The sequence below is a fragment of the Epinephelus moara genome, chromosome 13 (genome assembly GCF_006386435.1).
Source record: "Epinephelus moara isolate mb chromosome 13, YSFRI_EMoa_1.0, whole genome shotgun sequence".
NCBI lineage: Eukaryota > Metazoa > Chordata > Actinopteri > Perciformes > Serranidae > Epinephelus > Epinephelus moara.
Window position 1 is genome coordinate 11,142,682 of NC_065518.1, and position 17,162 is coordinate 11,159,843.

Below are 17,162 nucleotides of genomic sequence, written 5' to 3' on the forward strand. Positions count from 1 at the left end.
AACAATGGAGGAGAAACTGGTGGTAGCAGTTGCTGGATACCCAGAGTTATACGGCCCAATGATAGACAGCAGGTTGTCAAACTGCCCCTGAGTCATCCTAAAATATGCCTGGAAACATCCATCATGGAGGAGAAGCTCCTGGACCAACTGGTGGTACTCCCCATGATCCACCCTCTTTTTTAGGGTCTCATGTACCCACACAGATCTCTGTTTCCCTGTGCCCAACAAACTATTTACTGACAGCCTCTCACCCTCAACCAGAGCTACAGCAAGTACCCTCTGCCTCAACATTTTAGGGACTAGATATGATTACTGTGAAATAAATGGAATAAATTAACAGTACATTGATTACATGGAAAAAGGCACAGCAGGTGTTTTTTTAACGTTTGGCATTCGGCTAAAAAAATTTTTTTTTTTTTTTTTAAAAAGGCAGTGCGGTGCGCCTCTGTGTGATCAGGGCCTAATGTTTATTAAAAGTATTAAAAAAAAATCCCACTGTGAATTAATTTATTTTCACTGTGAATTAGAAAATGGTTAAGGGGTTCACCCGGCACCCTACTGGGGGCCAGATTTGGTTGAGTTGAGTTGAGTTGAGTATCACTGTGTAAATCCCTCCCTAATTTGTTTGCCCGCATTCTTACTTCCTCACTCTGCCCTTCTTTCCTTTACTTTAGGATTAAAACATCACACACACACACACACACACACACACACACACACGCACACATGCACACACACCACAGAATATCTGGCCAAATCAAACCCAAAAGCAAATACCTTTTAATCCTTCCATTATCTATTCATTTCTCCTATCCGTCTTTAGTCTTTGCAGCACGTCTGCTACCTCGACCTTTCGCCACAGATGCACTAAAAATCCAAAGCCTCTCCTCCACCCTAATGAAACACAGTCCAGTTGTCTGAGTCACGTCGCTGCAATACAATAAATATAGACTTTATCTGTTATTACGTAAATGCAGAAGCAGTGCCACTAAAAACATCTTGGCATGGCACACCAAAACCAAAAGCCATAAGCAACTCTAATATGCTGTTGAAGTATGTAGGCTCATTGAAAACTATGTCAATATGGAGAGTTAGGAAATAGCTGATATAATATGCCTCTTATTTTACCGTTAATGTTTCTAATTATCTGATGTGCACAGACTAATACCGGTACAGTTACCATTTTGAGCTCCACAAGAATTAACATTTTCACAAGAATATTTTCACTGCTTTACCCTAATGCTGGACATCATTTTTGAGGGCTGCCCCCTAATAGTCGAACAAAGGTTAGTAAACCAGAACGGTCATTAGTTGCTAAGATTTCATTGGTCGCTTAGTCACAGAGAAAAAAAAAGCAAACAAACATGAAACTCTATTAGGAGCTGCGCCTTGTCAAAATAAACCAAAACCTAAATGACTGGACCATGTGGGAATTTAATTTGAAGGGACAGACACAGGAGGAGGCCACGCTCAGCAGTCAGACAGGAGTCACGTTACAAACCAATCACAGCCAACAGACATCTTTCCCTTCTTCTGTAAATATTCAGTCTGATAAATACGGCATGTTGATCATGTTAGTGCAGGGCTACCCAGAGCTTTACATCTGTCCCACGGACAATAGGCCTACACACTTACAAACAGCACCTGGAAGAAGATCAGCTCTGCAACAGGCCACAGTGCTCTTGAAAGCTGGCACAGAAAAGGCACAAGAGTAGTGTCCAGTTCCGTACCTTAAGTTTTCCAGGCGGTTAAAGACGCAGCTTGTGTACGGCCCCTAATTTCCAGGGCTGGTACCTGCGGTTATTCCACAGGCTAGTTAATAACATGTCGGGCAGGAAATCCAAAGTGTGGGATCATTTTGAGAAGGTGAAGGACGAACCCAAGGTGATATGTAAACTCATCTTCATTGGTCGACTACAAACATGACGTATCATCTGAAACATGGAAGTAGCTACATGCCCATTAGCCCACAGCGTCATTAACAGGCGGCTCGCTCAGTGTGTGACGTGCACTTGTAGATAAAATATAGGCCTATATTAATGAAGGTTCATTAGTACGGTTTTGTATTTCTCTGTAATGTAGCACAGTATTAACAATGTTACTGATACTATTCTTTCTCACACCTTCAACTCAAACCATTGTGTAATATATCATTTAATAATGTAATTAATGTCGTAAACAACAACTCCAGCCTGCTTCTCCAAACTGGGGGCATGCTCACTGACATCTAGTGCAGTGGTTGTCATATGGTGTGCCGCGGTGCCAGTCCAGGAGGGACACATTATTATGGCAATATTCAACAAGGCCTATAAAAAGTTATGAATGAACTTTTAATTGACTGTGTCAGACTGGCTAAATAATGTAATGTAATTTAATTTAAATCAAAAAAATAAATTAATTAAATCTAAATGAAATCTACCTATTTTTTGCGTTTGCATGTGAGAAGTATAAGGGCATGACACATCAATAGCCCTGATTGGCAGCCTGTGTGAGGGATGATAACATTAAAAAGGAGAGAGCCATGAGTGGGACAATGGATCGCTTTATGTCAAGTTAAGAGTGATAACACACGCAGTAGAAGCTATAGATGCTATTTTGACTTGCCCTTTGGTGTGCCTTGGGCACTAAAGTTTGAAAACCACTGATCTAGTGTATGTGATACACTGACTATGGAGAAGCGCTCCATAAAACACCACTTGAAAAAGTCTCAACTATCCCTGTAATTTGAAGGAGTACATGGATTGTAAGGAGCAAAACATTTACTTGGAATAAACATTCTCAAGTTTAGGGGAGACTTGTGGGTACCCTTTTAAAATTGGCCATGACAGTTGTTCCCTTGCCAGAATTTAACCTAAATTTGGAACGTTATTTAGCCCCCTTCCCAACAAGCTATGCTGACAGTGGATGCCTTTGGTTGTTTAGTTTCACAACAGACTACCCTCACACTAGCCTAAAAAATGAGCGCATCACATACTCTTATGGTGCTTTCAGACCTAGAGTTGTCTTGCTTCGGTCTGAATCAGGGGCTAATTTTGTTACACAGTTGTATAATTGCCTAGAGTTGGTTCGTGTTCTCACGGCAGCATTTACAAGCGGACCAGATCAAATGCCTTGTGTGAGAAAGCTGCTCTTGATTGGTCAGAATTTCCATGTGGGAAAAATCCAGGAAGTAAAGCAAACGTTGAAGAAGAGTACACTTGCAAGATAAATGTGACACTTTCTAATGTCACAATGGAGGGACAACTACGCAGGTTGATTTTAGCGCTGCTCATCGTGGACTATATTGCTGTCATTGTTCATTTTAGTCAAACCATACAGTTTGAAAACGAGGCGCGGCTCCAACTAGAAAACAATGTTTTGATGCATTGGATGTGCTGAATGTGCATATTAAGGCAGTACAGGAGGAGGTGCACATTAATAATCCTCCAGGACTGTAACATGCTCATGTTTAACCCAAACAATGTGTCAAGTGACTGCAGTTGGTTCAGATCCAGGTCGGAACACCTTCTCACCACAAACGAACCGCACCAGAGTTCATTTGTAACCGGGCTGAGACCACACTTAGGGCGCAAACAAACTTCAGTTCAATTGAAACTAACCAAACAGGGCAGGTGTGAAAGCACCCTTAAAGACATAGGGGCCATGGTCCCTCTGGGTCCCCCCTTTTGGGGCGCCACTTTGTAGATGTGAGTAAGACCTCTGCCAGCTGGACTTGAACCTGTTCCCTGCTGATGGACAGGAGGGTAAAAAACAAATTTCAGATGGATAACCAGAGCCATGTGAATTCCTGCTTTGATTCTCCTTTGCATTATTGTGTTATTAATTTGTTTACTTGTCTGTTAGAGGAGAGAGCATCTATCTGAAAACGTAAAAGTAAGTATCAATATGAGAAGGAAAACTGCTCCATTGATTCCTGGAAGTTCAATAAACAACCACAAAAATGCCCATAGCTATATATCCGCGCACAGACCTACTGACACACTCAGAGGCATCCCTGGAGTAGGGATTGGACGAGAGACGGAGCGCACTCCTTTCCCACCCCTCCACAGCTGCTGTACTACCAGTAGCTCTGTCAGAGCAGGGCGGCGATGATGACCGGCCAATTGGACTCATAGACCACCTCATATAGCTAGATTCACACCTCTCCGGTCCACTTCTCTCACACACAACCGCGCTTCATTAACCACCGTGGACCGGGAATGGATTCTAGGGTCCTGATTGAACCGGGGGTCCCCACACCGGACTCCACCGCCCGGGCGCCCTGGAACATCAGCTCCATCAGCCCACACCGGCTTATGGAGCTTTCCCCTGTCCCTACAGCTGTGAGTAACTGGCTCCCACTTTTTTATGTTTTATTATTATTTGTTTTTAGCTGCTTGAAGGAAACCCCCTCCGTGTGACTGGAGAGCTTCTGTGCGCCGCAGCGATGCGTAACCGCGGCGAGATCTGATCCACAGCAGCCAACTCACCACACCTGGATAAACGAGCCAAAAAACTGTCAGTTATGGGTTTTTTTTTCTTTTTTTGTAGTTTTTCATTCATCCACCAGATCATTCATAAAATATAAGCAGCACGGGGAGGTGTGAATGAGCGAGGTGTTAAGTCGCTGTGAATGAATGAATCACGCCATCCTCTCATGCGCGTCTGCGCTCCGCTCATTCACCACAGGAGCTGAATGAAGGCAGGAGTCAAACCCCGTCATCGCTGGTGTTTCACCAGGTTGTACTACTGTTGGAAATAGTTGCAAAAAGCTGCTGCGGGTGCACTGTGGGTATTTTTGATCTCTGTAGTGAAAGTGCGCAACACTTTGTGCCAACATCTGTGCGCGCGTCGATGCCATTCATGAGTTCCTTTTGCAGTGTTGCTCATTATTATCTTAATTTGCTGTGAGTTCATCCGCTGTGAGTGTTCCTGAGATATTTCAGAAGACTTTAATGTTCTCAAAAGTGACTTGTGTGCAGTAAATGGTGTTTACATGGACCCATTTAATTCCAATTTGCGCCCTAATAATCCCATTTAAAATACCTATTTTTGCCCTAATCTTAATTTACCATATGCAAGTTAACTTCACTTCAGATCTTTATCATCCCTACAGAGGAAACTGTGTTTGCAGCAAGGCAACATCAAACACAAAACAACTGGTTTGGTTGTAATTATTAGTATTTCTTAAATGTAAAGATGTGCAGTCATACAGCTCAGACATCATTCACATCCCCTCTGCAGTCCTGGAAAGAGACATGTGCTGAGAATGTTTTCATTTCCAAGTCATGGATGAACAAGCCTCCATCTCCCTCTCTGTCTCCCTCTGTGTCGCAGAATGGGATTAGTTCAGCCTCCAGGGAAATCCTCATACACAGATGTGTAAGCCAATACAGCGGTGTATGCACCTCTGCACTGTACGTGAAATATATAAAGCATGAAATGAAAGTCGAGTGCTCTAACTTTTCCCCAGGAGCCCAGACATCATTGACTCTGATTTGGGAAAGAAACAGCTGTTTGAAAGACGTACTGAAAAACACATGGGTGCACAGCCAGTTCAACAAGTGTGAATGTTTCAGTTTGGACTTTGAAGTTCAGACCTGCGGGCTTCAGTCTCTGTGGCTTTTGTGGTCTGTCCTTCATGGTGGGAGAGCTGGGAAAGCTGATACTGAAGCAGTGCCCGGGGGCAGCTTCTACTGAGGCAGATGGGATCATCTGCTCCGCTTTAAGTGTGGTTTTCATTTAGAAACTCTTCTGTATTTCTCTCTAGAGCCCACATTTTCCTTTTACCGCTGTTTGTTTATTTTTCTCTCTTGATCATCCGTCAAATCTACAATCTCTGGATGACTGAAAAAATATGGGTCCAATTTATGAACGCTAATGTTGGTGTGCATATATGTGGATGTGTGTGTGTGTCTTTAAAAGATGCAGTGATAGTGTGTGTGTGTGTGTGTGTGTGTGTGTAACCCTTTGTGCTCATGTCCTCTGCAGTAGATTAAAGTGCATTAGCTGGTAAACAAATTAGTTTCCCTCTGAAGGTGCAGATAACCACTTACCTGCCATCTTATTGGCTGATTAACGACCGGCGTGTGACGTGCAGGAGAGGCAGAGGGCAGATAATCAGTTGTGCAATTAATGCAGCATTCATCAATACTGTAAAGTCTCTGGGCTGTTGTAGTACTAGTAGTGGTAGTTTTTGATTGGTCGTTTCCACGTCACCATTCAGCAGAATTAAAACAATCACAATTAAATCACTCAAATACTGAAACTGATCAGTTTGCCAGAAGATGAGCTGTTAATTATGCAAACCGACTAAAACTAATGAAATGAAAACCCCTTTTTGTGAGCACATTGTTCTTCATCTACTTCCCCTAACTACTCCTGCTGTTAATTATTTGCCAGCTGCAAATTAAAGATCAGCCCATATTTTAATGAGCAGTTTGTTAAACTGCATCCTCTCCCATCATCTTGTAAAAAACAGGGTTTGCTTTTTATCAGTGTATATTTAAGGGCTGGGCTTTGATACATGCAGGAAATAAATATCATTCCAATGCTGATTTATGTCAGGATATTACAACTGTATGCAGAATTACTCATAACTCATTTTGTTAAGCTGTCTTGGCAACAGAATTTTAGACTGCGGAAATATGTATATATAAAACAATATGTCATAACGAGATGCTTCCACTGAGAGACAGTAAACAATGAGTAAAATATACCTCATTTACATGAAACGATTGTAATAGCTGGCAAATACAGCAAAGAAACACCAGGAGAGATTTAACAAATCTTTCCAGCTCTGACGCTGCACAAGCCACAGCCAGCAATATTTACTTTCTGTCTTTTAGCAATTCACTTCACCTCAGCTCTATATTTATATTTACAGATGCAGGGTATTTGGATATTGGATTTTTATAGATATCCAGTATGCTGATATTTTCTAACTCATTTTAGCCAAATGCCAATACCAATATGTGCATACTTTTTTCCACTTAATTGCAGAGAAAATTTGCCCTGTAGTGGAATCAATAAATATTACACCCACTGGCATATGCAGAAATAAAACACATTCATTCATTTTCCATGACTGCTGATCCTGTTAGGGGTTGCGGGGTGGCTGCAGCCTATCCCAGCTGACATTGGGCGAGAGGCGGGGTACACCCTGGACAGGTCACCCGACTATCACAGGGCTGACACATAGAGACAGACAACCATTCACACTCACATTCACATCTACGGACAATTTACAGTCACCAATTAACCTGCATGTCTTTGGACTGTGGGAGGAAGCTGGAGTACCTGGAGGAAACCCACACTGACACAGAGAGAACCTGTTGGAGCACCTGGAGGAACCTACAGACAATTTAGAGTCACCAGTTAACCTGCATGTCTTTGGACTGTGGGAGGAAGCTGGAGTACCTGGAGAGAACCCAAGCTGACACGGGGAGAACATGTCGGAGCACCCGGAGGAAACCCACGCTGACATGGGGAGAACATGTCGGAGCACCTGGAGGAAACCCGAGCTGACACGGAAAGAACCCAGGCTGACACGGAAAGAACATGTCGGAGCACCTGGAGGAAACCCACACCTACAAGGGGAGAACATGTCGGAGCACCTGGAGGAAACCCACACCGACACTGGAATAACATGTCGGAGGAAACCCATGTGTGCACATATGTTTACATTTATTCATGCTTGTAAGTACATCCGTGTTTGTGTGGTTTTAAATTGAGATTGAATTCCCACAGTGGATGTTGTAATTCTCTGCCTCTTCTCCTCCTGTCTCTCGCTCTCTCTTCTGTCCATAATCTTCGTCTTCTTTCTCTCACTTTATTTGCCTGTTTTAAATCGATGTGCATTTGACAGCACAAGATCATTTACATCTTTATGACTTGTTCTGCACTGACAAAGGAGCACCCAGAACCGCTGGCATCTCAGCTTCAGTACATATGGAGACACATTACCATCCGCTATATACCATCTTTACATCCCACACAAACATACTGTAGAGGAGACTTCCACTCTGCTCACTGCGTCTCTCCTTCCTCCTCGCAGTCCTCGCAGTGTGATGGACATTAACCTGGAATGTGGAAGGGCAGACATTAACCGAGCCACCACAGCTGGAGAAAATGAGAGAAAGCAAAAGGACGACAAGGAATGGTCAAGAGAGATTCAGGGAACAGAGGAACGGGCGTGAAGGAGGGAATTAACAGGGATTGGGAATTAGCAGCGATAGTGGAGATGAGAAAGAGATCCAGCAGGGAGAGTGGCAGGGATGTGAAGAGAAAGAAACAGGGGAAGAAATGAAGCAGGGAGGGAGGGGAGACCTTGAGCGTGAACCACCACATCACAGATGACGGCGGCGTCAGACCAGATCTCAGTGTGTTTATATTCCTCACACACACCACATCTGCATATCACCTTCACTCCCTGCACTTGTCCCCTTTTTTAGTAACACTTTGCCACGACCCTTTCACTCATATCTTACATAAGCACTCCATCACTTGTTACCATACTATTCAAACGCCCTCCTTCATCGTAACAGTAGCTTGTAACTCTGCAGAGAAGTAGGACTGCTGAAAACCTGATGCTGGACAAACAGACAAACACACACATACACTCTTGGACACAGCAGTCAGGATTAATGAAAGCAGGTGTGTGTGTGTGTGTGTGTGTGTGTGTGTTCCAGCGGAGAGAAAGAAGATGCAGCTTAGTGGAAGTAGCCCTGGTGAGTGGGCGTGTGTTTCTGTGTTTGTGTGTGGGCGTGCAGCTGCTTGAAAGACACACAGCAAGAGACAAACAGAAAGTGTTAACGCAGGGGAGTGTGTCACGATGTCTGAGAGGAATTTTGAGATGGAGCGTTGTGCTCTGAGGTGTGGCAGCTTCTCAGAGGCAAAACGCTGATGTCAAGTGAAAACCCTTACATTGATATAAAGTCAGCCTTTAGAGAATTACAAGAAACAATGCATCAGTTTTAGTTTTCAGAGCGCACTATTTAAACTCTGGCCTGTCTCCACCCCAGCTCCTCCTTTTCATGTTGTGTCTGACTTATCAGTATCATTTCTGTTTGTCATTGATGCTGCGCTGTTCTGTTCCCGGGGGGTCTTTGCTCTGCTCTTCCTGCCTTAGGCTGTCCATGTAGGCGCATGGAAGGGCAGGGAGGTGTGCTCTCTCCACCTCAGGCTTTCCATGTAGGCACGTGGAAGAGGCTTTCTGTGTAGGCCTAGGAAAGGCAGAGAGGTCCCAGAACAGAGCCATACCACCAAATATAATACTGCAAATGGAAATAAAGTTTTCAGTTCAGTTTCTTATGTAGTATAGTGTTATAACAGGGTTGCCAACTTTGGTGAGAGGGCTGGAGTGAGATTTTAGCTTGTGATGTAATATCTGCTTGTGCGTGCATGGTCACGGACATACGTGGACATGGCAGCATGTTGTTGTTTTTTTACCTTAAAAGAGTTAATATGCACATGTGGCAAACAGAAGAAATGAGTGTACGTTTATATATTCATATCTATAGGCCTAAGCCAAACATACTTCCATAGATGTATATTTGTTTTACGGCGCAGATCAAGGTCGATTTCATCAATCTATGGTAGTATAGTCATCTGCTTAAAAAATCCAGTAATATGTCCTGTTGCGGCAAACAGAAAGATTTCAAGGGGGGTTCTCCCCCGAGAAAATTTTTAAATTCACATGGTGAAATCTTATTTTCATGCAGTTTCATACAGAAATAGATACATTCAAGGACTTTCAATGACCTGTGTACAGGGCTGGACTGGGACAAAAAAAATGCCGACATGTATCTTATTTGTACTTGCACACATTTTATTAAAAATTGAAATGATAGATCTTGTAGAGTTCCTTTGGCAAGTGCTTTCACCATAGGTATTGTGTATTCTGAGGCCATCTACTACCACCAGGATGTATATGAGGCGTGAATGAGCACATTGATTTTTTAGCCTTGGTACTCTCTTCCAGGGCACGTAGGTTACTACTGGATTTATTTTAATTTTGGTAACAGTATAGTGTGTGTGTATGGCATTTCACCAATCAAATGTTAAGGCCATTTTTTTGTCCCAGTCCAGCCCTGCTTTATACCTCCAGGGTTTCCGCAAATTATCGCAGACATTATGATCTCGCAATCTGACAATTCCAGCCGATCGTGTGCGTGCTGCTAAAGTTCCAGTGGACATTGACGCCCGGCACGGGACGGAGCGAGTCCGTGCCGCGGCCAAATCGCACACGCGACGTATCCAGTGGACATCCAGTATGTGGTCCGGGCACTACTGAAGACATCACACTACCAGTGAGCCGACATACCTTTCTTTAAGTTCAGCAAAGCGTCTCTCAGTTTACTTGAAAAGTCACGTCCTCCCCGGTGCGTGAAGCGGCCCGTAGTCGACTGACTGTGAGACTAGAGCCGCCCAATCAAAGCGCAAATATGGATTGCACACCAATCAGAGAGTAGTAACATTTGGCTGCACTCCATTTCACTAAGCTGGTACGCCGGTCAGGCGGAGTCTGCCCCTCTCCTCTCCTCTCCTCTCTCTGAAGTCTGGCTGCAAACTTCAACTCCGCCCACCTGGCGTGCCGGCTGTTTGAAATTAATTTAAAATACTCAGCTGCCAGCCTTTTTTCCAGCGTTCGTCGGCGTGAGAATTGGTTGGGCACAGTGAGACCGTGAGATGGAAGGTGAATGCGTGTGTCACACGTCGGATGTGTGAGAGTAAACGTGGCCAAATTTTCAAATAAGTTTAATTTATGTAAAAGTAAACTCTGTGAGAAAAAAACTCAGGTTTCTTTTGAACACGTTGCTTACAACAAGACCTCCAGTCCTTCCCCAGCGACAAATAAAATTACACTGCTAACATACATGTAGCTTCATGCTAACGTCAGGGAAACATGTAATCTTGGTTATCGTTGGTATTCATTTCTCCCCAATTTTAAATCATATTCCTGCTAGAACATGTAATCTTACATGGTGATAATGAGCATTTCTCCTAAATTTTGACTCGTATTCCTGCTTCAAAGATGCACCGTTGTGTTGAAGAGCTTTTATTGGTGACATTTAACTAAAGAAAGCTTTTATTGGTGATTTTTCATGGTAAAAAGTGCTGCTATTATATTTTACAGTCATTCCCCACTTGTAAGTAATGTTATACCACCAATGTACATGTAGCTACATGCTAACGTCAGAGAAGTATGTAATCTTGGTTGCTGTTGGTGTTCATTTCTCCCTGATTTTGGATCATATTCCTGCTAGAACATGTCCGGTTGTGTTTAGAAGCTTTTATTGGTGATTTTTCATGGTAAAAAGTGCTGCTGTATGCTGTTATAGTCATTCCCCATCTGCAATGACAATGCAGAGGTGCAGAGACATAGAAGACCCAGAAATACTGACCAATCAAAGCAGACTGAACTTTTTCAGAGAGTGGGCTCAAACAGACAGGCCATAAAATGGAACCTCTCAGACAGAGGGTGAATACAGGTGTTACAGCACAGAATGAGGAAACTAAATGGTTTTTTTTTAACATTAAGGCATGTAAACATGCTCCAGTAGTAACCTTAAATACAAGAATGAACCTGAAAATGGGCATAATAGGCCTCCTTTAACTTAATACATCAAATTTCCTTCAAGGCGATGATCCCAAGACCTGCAGTGAAATCAGGGGTATTTTTGCGATGATATTGCTATCTTATCATCACTTAATATCATGATTCTAATAACATAAATTAACCCTTTCCTCCCTGTTTCCTGTTGTTAGGGATCACTGGTTCCAAGCCACCCATTTCCAACGGTAGACGTCCCTGACCACGCTCACTACACCATCGGTGTTGTCATCTTGGTTGTGGGCATCACAGGCATGCTGGGAAACTTCCTGGTCGTATATGCTTTCTGCAGGTACTCAGGTTTTGGTTTTTTTTTTTTTTTTTGCAGTGCATGCTTTCTTCAATAAACTTGTTCAGCACCACGTTTTTGTACAGTATGTATCTGTGATGATAACACGTGATAATGAGATGCCTGATTTATTCATGATCCAGTATTAATCATAATATTTAAACAGCTGCATGTGTGTGTGTGTGTGTGTGTGTGTGTGTTCAGGAGCCGGAGCTTGAGGACACCATCCAACATATTTATCATTAACTTGGCAGTCACAGACTTCCTCATGTGTCTCACTCAGACACCCATCTTCTTCATCACCAGCATGCACAAGCGATGGATCTTTGGAAAGAAAGGTAGCACATGCGTTTATTACCTAACATTTTATGCTTACATGAAAAAAAAAAAAAAAAGCTGCACAAAGGAATCCAATATGATAACAACCTAAACACTAATGATGTCATCCATGCTCCGTTACGTGTGCATGCACATCATTAACATTTACGGACACGCTCTCTGAATTCCCCCAGGACCTGTATTGGTTTCCTACCCTTTTGAGCGTGACCTACAGTTCAGTTAACATTCTGCACACACACTCACACACACAAACACAAAAACCTGCCATCCTCTATCACCCTTGTGCCACAGTGGAAGAAGGAGCATCCAGCATCCAAATTCCATCGATTAAAAAGAGCAAACAGCATGTTTTGTTATACATGGGCGATTAGGAGGGGGTTCCACTGCAGTGTGCATTATACATCAGCATGCAGTCTGATGGGAACAGAAATAAAGAGGTGGTAAAAGAGGCTCCACACTCCATTGATCAAACACTGATAGTCAGAGCGCTGTGTTTTCCTTCAGGAGTTCTTCTGACCTTGATGAAGACAGCCCATCACTTTCAGATCTTGAGCTCAGCTCTCAATGATGGTTACTGCAAGACGACTTTTTTTCCCTAATCACCTCCAACCCCCCAACCACCTAGAAAACCTTTTCTTTCTGCCTATCCTTTTCAGAGGACACAGAGAGATGTGACTAATGAGAGAGGTCAAAGATGGTAATCACAAAGCAAAAGCCAACTGTTCCTTGCATTTTATTTGTGTTTATCCTTCCTGTTTTACAAGAATTCATAGTAAACTTCCCGTGCACTCCTCAGTGATGAAGCTCTCTAGCAGCAGTGTGGCTCTAGTGATGGCAGTGTTTTCAAATGAATGAGTTAATCAGTCAGTTCGACTGACACAACCTCAGCAATTAAACTTGCTATTTTTTAATCTAGACTGTTTTGGTGTGAGCTGCAGAGTACTGAAGATGTTGGTCATTTTCTCAAATATTATTAAATTAGATGGCCCTCGGGTTGTGGCACTCAAAGTGCCAAAAAAAAAAAAAAAAGACTCAACAGTAATGTCTCTTTCCAGAAATAAAGACCTGGTCACTCAAGATAATCCACAGACCTTGCTGTGAGCAGTTTCATGTAGGAACTATTTCCTTTCTAACCAAACTACACACACCAACTGTGTCACCGTGCAGAAGGACGTATGCGTCTACAAGGGGCTTGTGACAGCGTGAGATGTTACTATTTATGGCATCCTCCTCAGCTGACCTGTTATGTTAGCTTGCTTAGGGGTGCTAGGTGAGCTAGCAGTAGATGCAGGTTTCCTTCTGCGCAGTGATACCATTGGCAGGTGTAGTTCGGTAGAAAGAAAATAGTTACTCCATGAAACTGCAAGGAAGTCTGTGAATTATCTTGAGTTAGTGTCAGCTGTACTTTGTGTTAAGTGCTATTTAACAAATATTAGCATGCTAACACGCTAAACAAAAATGGTGAACATAGTAAACATGAAACTTGCAAAACTCCATGACACATGGCTTGTGGTGCTCAAATCGCCAAAAAATACTTTAGAAAACTCAACAGCAATGTCTCTTTCCAGAAATAAAGACCTGGTTACTCAAGATAATCCACAGACCTTGCTGTGAGCAGTTTCATGTAGGAACTATTTTCTTACCACCAACCATATCACTGCGCAGAAGGAAGCATGCATCTACTCATGGATGAGAGGCTCGTACTTGTGACAGCACAAAATGTTAATATCAATGGCGTCCTCCTCACCTGAGCTGTAACGTTAGCTACCTTAGTGGTGCTCGATGAAAATGGATGGATGGATGCTTCCTTCTGCACTATGGTACGGTAGGTGGGTGTAGTTCTGCAAAAATATAATGGTTCCTACATGAAGCTGCTTACAGCAAGATTTATGGATTATCTTCAGTAACCAGGTTGTGATATCTGGAAAGAGACATTGCTGTTGAGTTCTTCAAATGTATTTTGTTTCGTTTTTTTGGCGCTTTGAGCACCACAAGCCGAGTGCCATCTAGTTCCAGTATAGTTGAAAAAGGCAGACATTTCTACGGCAGATATCTGCAACACTCAGTAACTTACACCAAAAAAATAGAGATTGATAAATAGGAAAAAAACTGTATTTTGATTTGGAGGGTGAACTGTCCCTTTACAATAAAAATCAAAAGTTTCCCAATTTTATCCACATTTTCAGAAAATCTCAAACACTAGAAAATTATGGGGGAAGCATTGTATAAAAATTACATTTATGTTTGCATTGATCCGAGGAACAATCACCCCAGCACTCCACACAGATCTGATGTTTTCATCTCTTCAGTGACATTTAATTGACATGCTTTATGATTAATGCACTGAGTCTGTTTCCATAGCACTTTGTTTCAATGTTTTAATTTGTTTCTAAATCAAATTGCTGTGCTTTTTTATGTGCAAATTAAAACTGCTCATAAAACAGGTGGATTGAAATACACTTATTGATCAATGCATACTGAAAAGATTTGCTCCTAAGAGCTCATTGCGGGACATAATTAAATTACCTTTCTCTTTTGGACATGTACTTGTTATTATTGACCTGACCTCCATGCAGTGAACTTTGCTGTTTGACAAAACGCCCCAGGACTTTATAATATTGTTCTTCTCTGGAGAGCGTTCCTCCGGAGCCAATCTGGACTTCATTAGCTTTGGTAACTCAACAGGGGCTGTCAAACACACACACAGTCGGGACGACGGCCATACAGGCGCTGTGATCTGTATTCAGCTGCCTGAGCAGTATTTGTTTGACTTCCTTCACACAGGCGGCACACTTCAAATTCTGTCTTGTGCTTGGATGTGATGATTTGGTGCTGTGATTATATGATGTGTGACAGGTCGGTGGTAATGACACGCTGAGGGCCTGAAGGGATAGCAGCTGATAAAGTGATGATTGAGTGTTTATATTTTGTCAGTGTGTGTGTGTGTGTGTGTGTGTAGGCTTGCACATATATTTGCAAGTGTGAATGAATGTGTGCGTCATATTTTTTTCAAACAGTATGAATATATTTAGCAGAATGATAGACTATAGATACCAGCACATTACATGATGGAACAGAAAGAGACATGTTGTAGTCATCACTGTGTCGCATGTAACTACCTGTCATTACAGTCTTTCCAAAGGGAACAATGAAGCATGTGTGTTAAAGGTATTATTAGATGAGATTATTTGCTAACGTGATATTGGCAAAGAATACAAAGGATCTGAAATGGCAGTGAGACGGACACTTGACTAAACAGCACAGAAATAACCCATATGTGTCCAAAACCATTTAGAAACACAACTAGCTGCAGTATTTGCAGCTAGTTGTTCAAGAGCTGCAGAAAAATACATTTATTTTGATAGCTACCTTCAGGAGCAATCATATTTGTCCTTCGTCTCTACGCACTTCTTTTGCCTCTCCTCCTCCAGGTTGTGAGTTGTATGCCTTCTGCGGAGCACTGTTTGGTATCTGCAGTATGATGACACTGATGGTGATTGCGGTGGACCGGTATGTGGTGATCACCAGGCCTCTGGCCTCCCTGGGGGTGATGTCTCGCAGGAAAGCCCTGAGCATTCTGGCTGCTGCCTGGGTCTACTCCGTAGGCTGGAGCCTGCCCCCCTTCTTCGGCTGGAGTGAGTATCAGTACATTTAGGGGCCTGGTTGTGGAGTCATTGTTGATCAGAGTGATTCCTCTGAGGGGTTTAGTTTTTTCAGGCTCTGTCTAAGTCCTTCTCTCACACTGTTTTTATTTGTGTCAGCGTGTCAAATTCCTGCTGAAAGTTGTACTACTATGTGAAACAGATCTGACTTTGCCTTCTGTCAACATGCCAAATACATTTAATATTATTCAGATATCAGAGGGCAGATCGCCTCATGTTTACCTGTAGCTGACATTACAGCAGCCTAACAATGATGATGAGGTCATGGACTCGCCATCCTACTGGTTTCTCTTTTTTCCTCTGTTGTATGTGCTCCCAAAAAAGATGTATGCATGTTGGTGGTAACAAGTGAGCATCTAGCAAAACGTTGTTCTACATCTTCAAAACTGTCTCTGAACTGTCATGGTCACACGTAGTCACGTTTCATTTTTATCTGCAGTCAGAGAGGTGGTAATGAAATTCCCTAGACTAAACAACCAATCATTTTACTAGCAAAGCCTGTGCCTGGACACTGCGTACTGAACTGTGGAAACAAAAAAAAAAAAAAAAACAGGAAACAGCTCTTCCTTCTCAAAACTCAGACCATTTTACTTCAAGGTGTTTGTCCAAACAGGACATGAATTATGAGCAGACCAATGGGGACAACAACAAAACACAGAGTGGGTATTTGGAACTGTAATTTCAAGGCCGCCAAGATGTTGCTGGAGACTGTGACTATCAAGGGAAAGTTAAACTGAGTGTCAGCTGCGTTAAAAATTCATCAGTGTTATGTCTGTGTTTAATGTAACTGAGAAACAGCATGTAGACGGAGAACAGTAAAGGACCTAGTATCGAGCCCTGAGGAACTCCACATATCAAAGAAATCTGACAAATGAAAGTCTTATTTTGAAGAATTGTGAATCAAACCAATTTTAAACTGACCTTGACATACCAAATCTGTTTTCCATAAATGGACTCTACTATCTCAGTAGACTCCACTGCATGTAATATAATGTATTACAGTGGAAACCGTTTATAGTGATAAAGGTTATAGTGATTAACTGTCTATATGGAATCTTTCCTATACAAATGCTGTTTAAATAATTTGCTTGTAGTTATCAAATAGTCTGCTCTCTGTGTTCATTTGGAGTCTTTTCATGCATGACATTTTTTTTTCACTTTTTTTTTTTTTTTTTTTTTACATTTTTTTTCATTTACTGATTTTTTGGGGATTTTGTTTCTTTCTTTTTTCTTTTTTTTTTTTTTACCTTACTCCCACCATGATACTTTGCCTCGCTAT

General features: G+C 42.3%; 1 protein-coding gene across 2 annotated transcripts in view; it reads left to right on the forward strand.

The window, feature by feature from the left end:
* The first annotated feature begins 4,076 nt into the window (after window positions 1–4,076).
* The window catches only part of LOC126399825 (melanopsin-A-like), a 31,298-nt gene continuing 18,212 nt past the window's right edge, over window positions 4,077–17,162 (forward strand). For both annotated transcript variants that reach the window (XM_050060109.1, XM_050060111.1), the window contains exons 1-4: window positions 4,077–4,322; window positions 11,749–11,885; window positions 12,087–12,220; window positions 15,653–15,856. In XM_050060109.1, coding sequence (XP_049916066.1) covers window positions 4,200–4,322; window positions 11,749–11,885; window positions 12,087–12,220; window positions 15,653–15,856 — 598 coding nt within the window. In that variant the 5' untranslated portion in view covers window positions 4,077–4,199. The remainder of the gene's footprint in view (window positions 4,323–11,748; window positions 11,886–12,086; window positions 12,221–15,652; window positions 15,857–17,162) is intronic.